The sequence below is a fragment of the Electrona antarctica genome (genome assembly GCF_951216825.1).
Source record: "Electrona antarctica genome assembly, chromosome: 3".
NCBI classification, from domain to species: Eukaryota; Metazoa; Chordata; class Actinopteri; order Myctophiformes; family Myctophidae; genus Electrona; species Electrona antarctica.
The window spans coordinates 9,292,570-9,308,431 of NC_136808.1; the positions used below are offsets into that span (position 1 = coordinate 9,292,570).

At 45.4% G+C, this 15,862-nt stretch overlaps 1 protein-coding gene across 1 annotated transcript in view; it reads left to right on the forward strand.

Annotated features, from left to right (window-relative positions):
* Positions 1-15,225, forward strand: part of sh3gl3a (SH3-domain GRB2-like 3a) — a 49,863-nt gene extending 34,638 nt beyond the window's left edge. Inside the window, exons 4-11 of the mRNA XM_079496510.1 lie at positions 87-230; positions 2,880-3,013; positions 5,159-5,317; positions 5,957-6,060; positions 7,627-7,748; positions 10,153-10,185; positions 12,327-12,395; positions 14,439-15,225. Coding sequence (XP_079352636.1) covers positions 87-230; positions 2,880-3,013; positions 5,159-5,317; positions 5,957-6,060; positions 7,627-7,748; positions 10,153-10,185; positions 12,327-12,395; positions 14,439-14,644 — 971 coding nt within the window. The 3' untranslated portion in view covers positions 14,645-15,225. The remainder of the gene's footprint in view (positions 1-86; positions 231-2,879; positions 3,014-5,158; positions 5,318-5,956; positions 6,061-7,626; positions 7,749-10,152; positions 10,186-12,326; positions 12,396-14,438) is intronic.
* The last annotated feature ends 637 nt before the right edge of the window (positions 15,226-15,862 follow it).

Sequence of the window (15,862 nt, forward strand, 5' to 3'; positions counted from 1 at the left end):
GCAGTCTGCTGTCACCCAGGCGGATGCGTGCACGACCTCACGCCCTCAGACGTCTTACTCGTTATTGTTGTGTTTTGGATCCGCAGCCTCCAGAGCCAGGCTGGGCATGCTGAACACGGTGTCTAAGATGCGAGGGCAGGTGAAGACCACGGGCTACCCCCAGCCAGAAGGCCTCCTGGGGGACTGCATGCTGCGCCACGGCCACGAGCTGGGAGAGGACTCGGCCTTCGGTAACCTCCCACAACACCACCCTCTTCACACACTGTACCACACCCACAACACCACCCTCTTCACACGCAGTACCACAACACCACCCTCTCACATACAGTACCACACCCACAACACCACCCTCTTCACACACAGTACCACAACCACAACACCACCCTCTCACACACAGTACCACAACACCACCCTCTCACACACAGTACCACAACACCACCCTCTTCACACACAGTACCACACCCACAACACCACCCTCTTCACACACAGTACCACAACACCACCCTCTTCACACACAGTACCACAACACCACCCTCTTCACACACAGTACCACAACCACAACACCACCCTCTTCACACACAGTACCACAACACCACCCTCTTCACACACAGTACCACAACACCACCCTCTTCACACACAGTACCACAACCACAACACCACCCTCTCACACACAGTACCACAACACCACCCTCTTCACACACAGTACCACACCCACAACACCACCCTCTCACACACAGTACCACACCCACAACACCACCCTCTCACACACAGTACCACAACACCACCCTCTTCACACACAGTACCACACCCACAACACCACCCTCTTCACACACAGTACCACACCCACAACACCACCCTCTCACACACAGTACCACACCCACAACACCACCCTCTTCACACACAGTACCACACCCACAACACCACCCTCTTCACACACAGTACCACACCCACAACACCACCCTCTTCACATACAGTATCACACCCACAACACCACCCTCTCACACACAGTACCACACCCACAACACCACCCTCTTCACACACAGTACCACACCCACAACACCACCCTCTTCACACACAGTACCACACCCACAACACCACCCTATTCACACACAGTACCACACCCACAACACCACCCTCTTCACACACAGTACCACACCCACAACACCACCCTCTTCACACACAGTACCACAACACCACCCTCTTCACACACAGTACCACACCCACAACACCACCCTCTTCACACACAGTACCACACCCACAACACCACCCTCTTCACACACAGTACCACACCCACAACACCACCCTCTCACACACAGTACCACAACACCACCCTCTTCACATACAGTATCACACCCACAACACCACCCTATTCACATACAGTACCACACCCACAACACCACCCTCTTCACACACAGTACCACAACACCACCCTCTCACACACAGTACCACACCCACAACACCACCCTCTTCACACACAGTACCACACCCACAACACCACCCTCTTCACACACAGTACCACAACACCACCCTCTTCACACACAGTACCACACCCACAACACCACCCTCTCACACACAGTACCACAACACCACCCTATTCACACACAGTACCACACCCACAACACCACCCTCTTCACACACAGTACCACACCCACAACACCACCCTCTCACACACAGTACCACACCCACAACACCACCCTCTCACACACAGTACCACACCCACAACACCACCCTCTTCACACACAGTACCACACCCACAACACCACCCTCTCACACACAGTACCACAACACCACCCTATTCACACACAGTACCACACCCACAACACCACCCTATTCACACACAGTACCACACCCACAACACCACCCTCTCACACACAGTACCACACCCACAACACCACCCTCTTCACACACAGTACCACACCCACAACACCACCCTCTCACACACAGTACCACAACACAATGTGTAGTTTATATGTATAGTGTCATTATATAGATATGTTCTAGTTCTAGTTTATATGTATAGTGTCATTATATAGATATGTTCTAGTCACGTTCTTAGCTTACGCATGTTTCGCGATAAATGCTTTTTACATATGTGATGTATTCCCATGCTTTTTGTTCTTGCTTATTGTAAGTCGCTCTGGATTAAGAGCGTCTGCTAAATGCCTAAATTGTAAATTGTAAATTGTAACACCACCCTATTCACACACAGTACCACACCCACAACACCACCCTATTCACACACAGTACCACACCCACAACACCACCCTCTTCACACACAGTACCACAACACCACCCTCTCACATACAGTGCAGTGTGATGATGTTTAGGGGTTGTTAATTGTGTTTATGATGCTTTAGGAATTGTTACTGTCAAAGTTGAATAATAACCACATGGCATCCCTATTCTTCCAGGGCAAACGTTAGGTGAAAATAGCAGATCTACGAGCTGGTAGATTATATATTTTTGCCCAAAGGAATTTGGTGTAGACTCTAGTAGAGTAAAAAAAGGAGGGAGGGGACCTAGTACTGTTTAAATATACTGTATCTGTATTCTGTATATGGTTTAAGTCAGTGGTTCAAGCCAGGCCCAACACACAACGTGATAAAATAAACACATAATATCTGTTTAACACTAGCTATAGTGACATCTTGATGCAGATTGGCTCACTAAGCTCTGCAGTTGTAAACTTGTAGCTCGACTATGACACCTAGTGGACAGATGACATAACATCAACATGAACATGAACATTAATTCAAAGTTTGGAGGGGACCGCAGCCGAGAAAAGCTTGAGAACCACCGTTCACATTATATAGCTCAGGGAAAATGGTGAGCGCTGACTGAGCTGTGTGCTCGGCGCTCTCTCTTCTCTTTCCCACTAGGTGGCGCCCTGGTGGACATGGGCGAGGCCATGAGGCACATGGGCGACGTGAAGGACGCGCTGGACATCGGCGTCAAACAGAACTTCATTGACCCTCTGCAGACGCTGCAGGACAAGGACCTCAAGGAGATCACGGTACAACAACCTGACGTCATAGAAGATGATAATGTCTTTTTTGAGGGGCGCCGCTAGCCCCTCCTATATTCAGCTATTGGTGTAGAATTTATGGAGATGAATGAATGGAATGGAGAATTTACGTCATATGTAAAGGAGGAAATCGGCTATTTTGTCCTAACACAAATATTAAATTCCCATGTATGATGATAAGAGCGGCCGTCACATCACACGGGTGTGATTTTTGATTATATTTTTTTATCTATGTGTTTTTAATGTGTTAACAGGTCGCTTATCGCTTGTATTTCACGGACTAAACTAGGAATATTGTTTTGCTAGCGATTTCTATTCCATTGTTGCCTCTTTTTATTTCATTGTTACTAATTTGATTATATATGCGTTTAAGACCCACAGTTCTAAAATTGCAACATTTGTAAATTAATATATGTTTATATGTACACACTAGGCATGCCGCGGTTTACCGAATTTCGGTAATACCGCGACAGGAACAGCCACGGTGTTGATACCGTGAGATTTCCGATCTTACGGTATTTTAATACAGCGTTGGTGGGCGGCGCATGCTGCGCGCATGCAGTGCAACTCCACTCCCAGACTAAGGCAAAACATTTATTTTCACCACACAGCTGCAGTAGATTGAAAAGTTGCTTCCTACCTTTGAGTTAGTGTTGCTGAAAGACACCCAGATCCAATTGTATATTCCATATTTCCACATGTACTAAACTAAAAGTGTGAACTGTCAACTGTCAAGTGTCAACAACACAGAGGCACAGACTACCTCTGCTCCAGCGTGCAGGGTAAAACGGCCATTAGGGGGAGCCATAGTACAGTGAAATACAGTGGGGAATAGCTATTGATTCATTGATTGAATACTTTATTGGCAGAAATGTAATCAGTATAGGGTACAGTCAAACAAAAAAGTCCTTGCAGTCTTGTTTCCATTCGGTCCTGGGTAATCAATTCATAATCACGACAAGTCACATGACGAATAACAAAATTCAAATTATCATAAAAGGTAAAAATAAAAAAATAAGATATGTAGGCCTACAGGTTGGGAAACAAAGAAGGGCTTATAAGGAGGTGGGGGTAGTCACTAGACATAGGTGGGGGGGGGCAATCTTTTTTTTAATTTATTTTTATATATAAATACCGTGGAATACCAAGGTATAGGTTTTCAATACCGGCACCGTACCGTACTGTAAAATCTCATACCGTGGCATGCCTAGTACACACTACACTACAGTACCAGCTAAATGGTAAATGGTGCATTTATATAGCCATTACATACACCGATGGCAGCGGAAACCATGCAAGGCACCAACTAGCACATCGGGAGCAATTAGGGGTTCAGTGTCTTGCTCAAGGACACTTCGACAGTAACTCTGGGGGAGCCCGGGTTCGAACTGGCAACCTTTACGGTTACCATCCAGACACTCTACCCCTGAGCCACCGCAGCTAAGTACAGTCCCAGTAACCAGCTCAGTGGCCTTGTGGTTTGAGTGTTCGCCCTGAGACTGGGAGGTCGGGGGTTCGATCCCCGGCCGGGTCATACCAAAGACTCTAAAAATGGGACCCAGTGCTTGGCACTCAGCATCAAGGGTTGGATTGGGGGGTAAGTCCCTGCGACATACTAGCGTCATGTCCAGGGGGTGTACTTGTACATCAAAAGCTGCCTCACGCTACAGAAACAGGAGATAGGCTCCTGCCCTATAGGCCTCATGGCTCGGCAAGGCTACTTACTACTTAACTACAGCAGGGGTTCTCAACGTTTTTGGCCGGGGACCCCGGAAATGCTTTGGCAATGTCTCGGGACCCCCGCCCGCCCCCTCCCGACCCCCAATATAAATTGACTGCTACAATAACCTTAAACCATTTTGGGCGGGAACCCCTTTTGGTGTTTTAAGCATTATGTTATAATTTAGCTATTGAAAAATAGCAGATCTACAAGCTCATAGCGCGCCACCGCGCTATGAGATAATAATTTGGGGACCCCCTAAAATAATTTGGCGACCCCCCGAGGGGTCGCGACCCACGGGTTGAGAACCCCTGACCTACAGTACAGCCTATCAATAATCAATATATGAATTAATGTCTATCAACTGTCAATGAATGAACACATTTGGTTTGTTTTCTTCCCTCTCTCTGCAGCACCACCTGAAGAAGCTGGAGGGCCGTCGGTTAGACTTCGACTATAAGAAGAGGCGGCAGGGGAAAGTCCCAGAGGAGGAGATCCGTCAGGCCGTGGAGAAGTTTGAGGAGAGCAAAGACCTGGCAGAGAGGAGCATGTTCAACTTCCTGGAGAATGATGTGAGTTGACATGTTTTCAACTATATGGTTACTGTTGTTAACAGTTTAAGGGCCCCAGACGGAGGTCTCCGTCCTATTAATTAATTAATTAATTATGTGCGATGCCCTAAACGGAGGTTGATTAGTGGGACGGAGATTATTGATATCAAAACCGATTGCATCGCTCCACAGGCTGGGAGCGTCTGTTGCGCAACATTCGATGTTGCGCAACAGTGGGACGTCATCAAAAATGTTCCCCCTCCATTTTAGGCGACGAGATCGAAAATCTTAAAACGTTAATAACTCTTGATCTAAATCCTTCCGTCCAATTCTAACAAAAGATTATGTGTTAGACGGCCCACCGCGGTCCTGTCCCTAGTTGCGGTAGAATTAATCATACCTCCCGTTGTTGTCGATCGCCTCTAGAGTGTTTTGGCTACATCTAGCTACTTCAGCCACATCCGGGATAACATCCGGTCCGTCGCTAAATGTGCTCCGCTGCTATAAATCGATGGGCGCTCTGATTTAATGTATTAAATAACCCCGGGCCCTCAAGTGACCAAATCCTGCCATAGGGCACCAAATTGCTCAGGGCTGGCACTGAGTGGGTAAATGTACAATGCGTACATTTCCTCTTGACGTGTGTGGATGATACTGCAGGTGGAGCAAGTGAGTCAGCTGTCAGCGTTGATCGATGCAGCGTTGGAGTATCACCGACAATCCTCCGAGATCCTGGATGACCTCAGCACCAAACTACACAAGAGGTAGTTCACACACACACACACACACACACATACACGCGCACACACACACACACACACACACACACACACACACGCACACGCACACACACACACACCTCAGCACCAAACTACACAAGAGGTAGTTTACACACACACACGCACACACGCATACACACACACACGCACGCGCACACACACCTCAGCACCAAACTACACAAGAGGTTTGGGACACTATAGTATACACACACCAGAGCCTATTAGAGAGAACTTTGCATCAACTCTGTTAACTTCACGGGGGCCAGGTCTTCTAGAATCTAGTACATAGACTTCCATTGGCGAATAGTGACGAAGCCCTGAACCGGAGGTTTACAGGGTTGCATTGCATGGAGTCTATGAGCGTATTTTGACTGTGACTGGCACTGTTTTCTGCCCCATCATTGACACTAGAGTTCTTAAATTGTGCCCGAAACCTACCCAACCTGACGTTTTCAGAACATATGCTGATTAGTCGCGGCCGAGCCTCGGGTTCTGTGAAAGAATACAAAAATTCGACTGATCCTATTCCTAGCGGCCTGACGGTAAGGTTGACGGAAATGGAAGTGGATGTGTTGGATGCAGCTTAAAGTGAACTATACTCGGGTATCTAGTTTGGCTAGAAAATTGGCGACAGTGGCCGTTTTCACATCACCAACAAGCGTCTGTACGGGGCATTACCAAGTGTATCAGAGAAGATGGCAGTAAGGAGGATGAGACTAAGCTGGCCACAGCCACAGACACCAAGAACTCCCCGGCCAAAAAGCTTGTACAACACACGGGCATCGATCGAGAGGACGTCCCACACCTACATATACGTGGACGACTTACTAAAGTAAGATGCTGGTGCAGAAAGCACAAATGAGCTGGCCAGATGTATGGAGAACCGAGATGACTGGAGACGGTGATGGAGGGCTCGTCTGAGGACGACGTAGAGAGGGGGAGACAGGGCCCAGTTATGGCCGGGACTTAACCCATTTTGGGCGGGAACCCTATTTGGTGTTTTAAACATTATGTTATAATTTAGCTATTGAAAAATAGCAGATCTACAAGCTCATAGCGCGCCACCGAGTGGCGCGCTATGAGCTTGTAGATCTGCTATTTTTTTATCGTGACAATGTGCCTCAAATCTTTGAATATATATTATTACAGAGTGAACATTTTAACTCAAATCTTTGCTTCTGGGGAGGTCCCTGGTACAACATATTTTCAGATGGGGGGGCGGAGGCATATTACATATACTTTTTGGGGTCCTTGACATGAAATATTGGGCACCACTGATACAGAAACACAAGGTTTTTCAGGATCAGGATTTTGAAGACATTTTTGAGAACTCAAATTGACACAACTCTCTAATAGAAGGCTCTGACACCTGACCAAACATCCATAGATATTTTATTTATGGCACTTTGTTTTCCAAACAGTGGGTTCGGAATTGGAACCCATTTTACTGGGTATATATCCTAAGATTTTTGTATTTTTTGTTTCCTAGACTAGAACCCTGTTAAATTAAGCGTTTAACCAAATAATGGTGCTAATCCCGTGATCTCCCAGGATATCCACAGCCAGCAGCAGACCCAAGAGAGAGTTTCAACCAAAGTCCATCATGTCCAGCCTTGAAAACATCAACAGTCAACACAACGGACTGTCCTACACGTCTTCACTCAAATCAACAGGTATACAGCAGAGCTACACTCTATGTGAAATCACTCGCACTCACATCACTGAGTGTACAGTTGTATAACCCATTGTGGACGGGAACCCCTTTTGGTGTTATAAGCATTGTTATAGAGCACCGAAGTCCTGACGTCACTGCCCTCTACTGTCAGTAGAGGGCGTCAGTCCACGGGTTCATGTACTTTTTATTTGCATTGTAATCTCCATAGGGGGATTTTAGATCGCCTCCATAGGCGGCGGGTGTGTAAGGCTAGGGAAGGCTTAGCCTTCCCAAAAATGTTGCTGGGTATTTTTTTAATATATATAATATATGTGCGCAGCATTATATAGAAGGCTATTGTGTGTGCGTGTGTTGTCGCTGCCCCCTGGTGATCGCTGATCGGGTCATATGATTGGCTACTTGGTAGCCTTTCTATTCTTTCTTGGTAGCCTTTCTTTTCTCTTCCTTCCAGTCGCTTTGTAGCAAACAGACTAGTAGCGCGCGCTGGTTTGTTTTGGAAAACAGCAAAACGCAAAATGGATATAGCCTACGCCCTACGGTCTTTTTCAAGGCAAAGATAAAGTAATTCAGAACTAAGAAGAAGCTGTGAGTCCGAGTCGGCTCGGCTGTCAGCACTCAGCAGCACCACCAGTGACCGCACGGTTCACAGTTCACACCACTGCAGCAACACTGACACGTTCAGCGGAGTGGCTGCTGTCTCTGTGCCGTCTGTGAAGAGCCATGCGCCGGGAGGGGCAGCAACACCGCCGGGTAATCTCCACACTGACTCGAAATTTAAGAATACCCATATCGGCCAAAATATCCCAAAACAATGCCCGGGGAACTTTAATTAAAAGCTAGATGCAGTGTCTATAATTGGGTCAAGGGTGTTGCTTTCGTGAGCAATGGTGTACGAGATTGGTAATAAATTGGTCAAAGTAACTAATTTTTAGACCATCTGGGGGAAATAAATAAATAAATTTGCGCGGCCTCGCTCCGCTCGGCCGCGAGAGTTGCCCCCCCCCCCATTGCAATTCTAGCCTACCCAAAGGTAAAATCCACCCGCCGCCTATGAAAGAACTGTGTTTGAAAAATAAACCGATCACCCCAGCCTTTTCACTCATATGGATATGAAGCATCGACTGGTGGAAATGTACAAATATACCCAAAGAGTAACAAAATAAGCGTTAGAAACGAGTCAAACAACCCAGAGACTACATTTCCGGGTATGTGGGTGGCTGCATCTGTCCGTCGAAACTGAATGTCAAATTACGTATATTATTTTTATTTTATTGATATTTAATGTTTCGTGGTTAGTACGAGTCGAGTCACCACCAGCTGAGCTTACATCAACGAGGAATCTCAGGAACGCAATGTGTTGACAGCTGGGCCTTCATATGTAGTTTCAAGGCTTTTGCGGCCACATTAATTCCATTTTCTCCAGAAACTGGCTGTATCAAATATGAATGGACATCATTAACGACGCACAGCCACTCGGCTGTCGGTTTATTTTTCAAACACAGTTCTTATATGAAGCGACCTAAAATCGCCCTATGGAGATTTCAATGCAAATAAAAAAATACATGAACCTGTGTGTTGGTGCCCTCTACTGAAAGTGACGTAAGACTTCGGTGCTCTATACTTTAGCTGTTGAAAAATAGCAGATCTACAAGCTCGAGCTTGTAGATTTTTTGAAAAATCGTGAAAATGTGTCGCCAATCTTTGAATATACTATATTCTGTCAGAGCGAACGTTTTTAACTCAAATCTTTGCTTCTGGGGGGTGGGGGGGGGGTGCCTGGAACAACATATTTTTAGATGGGGGGGGTCCGCGACATGAAATAGTTTGAGCACCACTGACGTAGAAAATTTAGTAGACTTTTCTTTTTTTTGGAATGGGACTCAGTCCTAAATGGAATAAGGGTCCATTTGTTCACTAAGGATTTCAGTTCATAGCGCGGCACCGAGTGCCGCACTATGAACTTGTAGGTCTGCTATTTTTGAAAAATCGTGAAAATGTGCCTCAAATCTTTGAATATATTCTTTCAGAGTTTCAGTTTTTAACTCAAATCTTTGCTTCTGGAGGGTCCCTGGAACAACATATTTTCAAATGGGGGTCGGCGGCATATTACATATAATTTTTGGGGTCCTTGACATGAACCATTGAGAACCACTGATATAGAAACATAAGGTTTTTCAGAAAATTTCGACGTCAGGCCTAAATGGGTTAATACAATCTGTTTGGATGTATGGGCTGTCTATGGGAAGTTGTACCTAGTTAGCACCTTGCTGGCAAGATGGCAGAAGACAGAAGACCGATTATTGCATTATTGTTTCATTGTTTTTATGCTTTCTCTATCATTTCCATCTCAGTGTTCTGTTTGAGTTCTATATTTATTTTGGTTTCCTTTCATTCCTTCACAGATATCCAGATTAACAACACAGTCAATGGCAAAAGTAGGTATACATTTTTAACATGTAGCTGTCAGGCTCGCCTCTTAAAGGGATAGTTCCGAATGTTCACCTATTTCTACCCATATAGTGCAACTTTCGTTCATTTTTTACCCCTCTATCACACAGAACAATGCTTTTTGTGTCCATATCACTACGCCCAAAAAATAGTTCCATGTGATAGAGGGGTCAAAGTTGAACGAAGTTAATATTTTAGAAATAGGTCAACAATACAAATTACGTTAGTTTTGTGAATTTACAAAGTCAAAAGTCAAAGTCATACGATTTGTCACACACGTTACCGCAGTGAAATTTGTTCTCCGCATTTGACCCATCTCTTGGGAGCGGTGAGCCGCAGCCAAGGAGCGGTGAGCTGCAGCGTGCGCCGCGCTCGGGAATCATTTGATTAGTAGATTTGACCCCCAATCCAACCCTTTGATGCTGAGTGCCAAGCAGGGAGGCATTGGGTCCCATTTTTACAGTCTTTGGTATGACCCGGCCGGGGATCGAACCCTGACCTCCCAGTTTCAGGGCGGACACTCTAACCACAAGGCCACTGTCTGGCTTTTAATGCGTGGCCCCAGTGACCCCCACAAAAAGACTATTCACCAAAACCAGAGCAGAACTCCCACCACGTGACTCGAGCAATCATTAATACATCTATAGAAAAAAGCGGAGATCCGGGCACACTTAATAGTTAAAAGGAGGAAAATGTTATTAAACCGACATGTTTTGACCTATACCGGTCTTCATCAGGGTGGATGAAGACTGATTAATTAATCAATTAATACAGTTGCAACCACTACATTAATGGCAAGTAATACAACTTAAGTTAAAAAATTGTGAACTATCCCTTTAAGCTCTTATCCATCGACAGACTTTAACCTAGTTAAAGGACCACTTCACCACTTTTCAACTTCTCTTCCTATAATTGGTCCTAACTAATGTTCATGATAAAATACCACCATTTTTTCCTACTCAGTCTGTGTCTCATAGGAGGGCTGTGGGCAGTTCAGAAACCCGTCCACCAGTGACATCATCGATTTTGAATCCAAGCTAATAGAAACGGCAGGCTTTCTTTTCCAGAAAAGTTGCAATGCAAAAGTTGAAGCCATCGTTCTCACGATGATACAAATCTAAATATATTTTAAAACAAATCTTGTTTTAAAAAAAAATCTGCCTAATGATATTGTCACTGGTGGACAGGTATCCGAACTGCCCAAAGCCCTCCTATGAGACACAGACTGAGTAGGAAAAAATGGTGGTGTTTTATCATGAACATTAGTGAGGACCAGTTATATGAAGAGATGTTGAAAAGTGGTGAAGTGGTCCTTTAAGTGTTCTGCGCTACCATGAGCTTTCATCTCTTCAGTAACTAAACTAACACCAGTAAGACAGACCACCCAACCCTCTTGCCAAAAACAGCCAATCTACAAGACCACAAAGCTTGTTTAACCCATTCTGGACTTGAACCCCTTTTGGTAAGCATTGTGTTATACTTTAGCTATTGAAAAATAGCAGATCTACAAGGTCTGCTATTTTTGAAAAATCTTTGAATATATATTCTTTCAGAGCGAACGTTCGATGTCAGGCCTAAATGGGTTAAATGTCAAGTATAGTTATTTTCAATCTCTTTCAAATCAATGGAATCTACTATTCTCTCACCTTTTCCTTGTGACACATACTGTCTTAGGGGGAAAGATGTACACATGTTTATGACATAAATGTAAGGGTCTGTGAAGTACAACAATGTAATTCATGGGTGCCTTGGATGAAAAGGTTATTTAAAGCCTGTAAATAAATAAATTACAGGTGTGACAGTTTGAAAAACACTTATCTAAAAACAACTCCAGCTATAGGAAACCACTGTGCCTTTTGTTGACTTTGTGAAACACCTCTACTGCCCTTTAGTGGTCCAAGTGTGAACTGCAAATCCAAAAAGCTCATTTATTTGTGGCATTTGTGGCTGGTTACAATAATGCTTTGTGCCACAAAGCATTATTGTAAGATAATGTGAAGATATTGTTTTTGCTTCAGCCTTATTTGTCTTTGTTCGCGTGCGTGCGTGTGTGTGCGTGTACACGTGCATGTGTGTGTGTGCTGCACGCCTCATCGTCAATGTGCATGTGTCGTGGTGTCTGGTCCAGCCGATCACTTCACCTCTGTTCCACTAGCATGGCCTGACCCTCCTACTACCAATGGCACTGTCGTTCACCGTGAGTAACATGTAACAGCACCGTATGCAGACAGACACACATGTTCAGTAGTAGCCTACACACACACACACACACACACACACACACACACACACACACACACACACACACACACACATATCAGTGATGTGATCCAGTTAACCCATTTAGGACTGACCTCGAAATTTAAAAAAAATCTTCTAAATCCTCCGGTTTTCTGAAATAAATATTTTCACGATTTTTCAAAAATAGCAGACCTACAAGCTCGTAGCGCGCCACTCGGCGCGCTATGAGCTTGTAGATCTGCTATTTTTCAATAGCTAAATTATAACATAATGTTTAAAACACCAAAAGGGGTTCCCGTCCAGAATGGGTTGAAAGTAGGCATGTATATATCGTAAATAGATTAAAATCGATTCACACTGGTGACAATTTAAGTCTCAATTAGATCACAATTTCGAATCGTGACGCAAACATCAGAGGGCGCGTTAAAAAAAGAGAAGAAACTACAGGATCTTTGCAAGAGAATTGATTAAAAACAATCTGTCATTTGCTACTGTATTGAAAAGAGAAAGAATATACTGGATTCGTGTAAGAGAAATAATGGAACAAAATATATATGTTTTTTCTGGAAAGGTATTTTGTGTTTAAAAAAATCTTGAACCTTTAGCGTCGTGATTGTAATCGTATCGTGAGTTGAGTGAATCGTTAACATGCCTCGTTAAAAGTGAGCAAAACCTTAATCCAGGGGTCATCCGTTGGCATGCTTTATCTGACCTCACCCGTTGGCATGCTTTATCTGACCTCACCCGTTGGCATGCTTTATCTGACCTCACCCGTTGGCATGCTTTATCTGACCTCACCCGTTGGCATGCTTTATCTGACCTCACCCGTTGGCATGCTTTATCTGACCTCACCCGTTGGCATTAGAGATCAGCGGATGAGCTTTTTTGTCACCCGAATCCGAGTGTGCATATTTATAATCCGCCCGTTATCCGACCGCATTCATTAATTAATCCAATTTATATATCCGCAACCACCCGAAATCCGCTGCAGGGATAGCCAATCTACAAGCTCACAACGCGTCGCTGGCTCGCTGCGACGTGTTGTGAGCTTGTAGATCGGCTATTTATAAGTTGTGTCACTCACCACTGCCGACAGTTCACCAAAGTTACGGTTGTATATTCCCATTTCCATGGCAACAAGGCTGCCGTCCGTTCAGTCAGTCACGTTCGCACATCGCAACCAAGGGGCCAGTGAGGCTATTCAACGTTGAAGCTCTGGGCCCTAGTGGTACGAGGAAGGAGTGCAGGCGGACCCATGGATTCATGACGAGGAAACCCCGTGCAGCTGGGCTTTAACACGTAGGACCATCACTCCCTACGTCACCCCGGACCTCAAATTTGAGGTCCGGAGGAGGTACTTCCGGCAGTCTTCCGGGTGCTTCAAAACGCCACTGAGCAACTCCATCGAAATGAATAGCTTGGGGGCGGGGCTAGTGCTCCAGTTCGGTCTCTATCCTTTATATACTCTATGATCGCAACTCATTCATTTATTTCCAGCATTATTTCACCCGCGGTTTATCCGATATTAATTTATAATATATTGAATTGACCCTAATCCACCCTAAACTGCGGTTCACCTGCGGCAGCCGCGGCTAAATCCGCCCCCCGCTGGTCTCTAGTTGGCATGCTTTATCTGACCTCACCCGTTGGCATGCTTTATCTGACCTCACCCGTTGGCATGCTTTATCTGACCTCACCCGTTGGCATGCTTTATCTGACCTCACCCGTTGGCATGCTTTATCTGACCTCACCCGTTGGCATGCTTTATCTGACCTCACCCAACATAGATTATACCTGAAAGATCACATCTCTGATGTGCGCTCAGCGCCGCTCACACTCATTTTTAATTCATCATCATTTGGCTGCATTGGCTTTGCATTTATGTTGTGTTTGTTAGCTTCATTTACACTGTATGATCGGTTATTGCATAGAACTATATATATCTCTCTCTCTCTCTCTCTCTGTCTCTATCTCTCTCTCTGTCTCTCCGCCGACGCAGAGTCGACGGAGCTGCCGGACCAGCCCTGCTGCCGCTCGCTCTACGACTTCGACCCGGAGAACGAGGGCGAGCTGGGCTTCAAGGAGGGCGACGTCATCATCCTGACCAACCAGATCGACGAGAACTGGTACGAGGGCATGATCAACGGCGACTCCGGCTTCTTCCCCATCAACTACGTGGACATCATCGTCCCCCTGCCCCAGTGAGACAGAGTTCACCACCGCCTCGCCCCCCAAAACGTGCGCGGCCAAGTTTTAAACTCCTCGGCAAACTCTCAACGAACCCACCAGTGCCATGTCTGGTGTCAGAGGTCGTGTGTTCTCTCCACCACGAGCCCCACGATCAGAAATGTTGCTAATGACAACAGTATTTTTTCAATGATATTTTTTTAACTTTTGAAGCCTGATCCGACACCCTGAAGCCATTATGAAGTGAAGCCCGTCTCCACCTCGACGCACCCTGAGACCATTTGGGTCGAGGCCGTGTTCTGTCTGGAATGGAAGTTATATCCAGCTCTGCTGCGCCCGTATATCCTTAGATACAGTTCCACTGGTCAACCTTTTATAAACAGTTCTGTCTGCTGATCCTGCTCTGAACCAAACTCCCAATCTCTCCGCCTGAGCCTTATTGCGTCTCACATCGAAAATAGACGACCTGTAAGTTGTACGTCGGCTACTTTTGGTGTGAGGTTTTCGGCGCACAACTACATATAAATCATGGCATTAGCGTTACTGTATAAGGGTGAATCACATCACAAACATATACACTTTAACCCATTTTGAGCGGGAACCCCTTTTGATACATTATGTTATAATTTAGCTATTGAAAAATAGCAGATCTACAAGCTCATAGCGCGGCACCGAGTGCCGCGCTATGAAATTGTAGGTCTGCTATTTTTGAAAAATCGTTAAAATGTGCCTCAAATCGTTCAGAAAATTGTCATGATTTAGAAAATTTCGACGTCAGGCCTGAATGGGTTAAGGCCTTTTATCTATTTTGCAGTATTACATTGCGAATCCGTTACAAAACGCGTGTTATGAAATCGCTATAACGGCAATGTAACCCTGAGATTGGATTAGCCTTTTTTTTGCACCCTTTAGGTATTATTTAAACTGTGATGCACGTAAAGCTGTGGTAGATTGGGATTCTGTCGCGGTTATGGGTGTTGTTAAAATGGTCGTAGCCGTGATCTAATATGATGGTGCCATCCTTGTGCATTATTGTTGCTGTTGTAACTTCAGCCATTATTAGCAGATGTAACCGAACGCGTTGGTGTTATGTCGCTAACCAAAACACAGCTTAGGAGTGGGTCACGGGTGAGTGGGTTATTATTTCGTTCTTTCCCATGTCCGTATATATATACGGACCCCGACACTAGGGGACGCCATATCCCAGGTCCAGACCCCAATGTATACTCCGTCTAT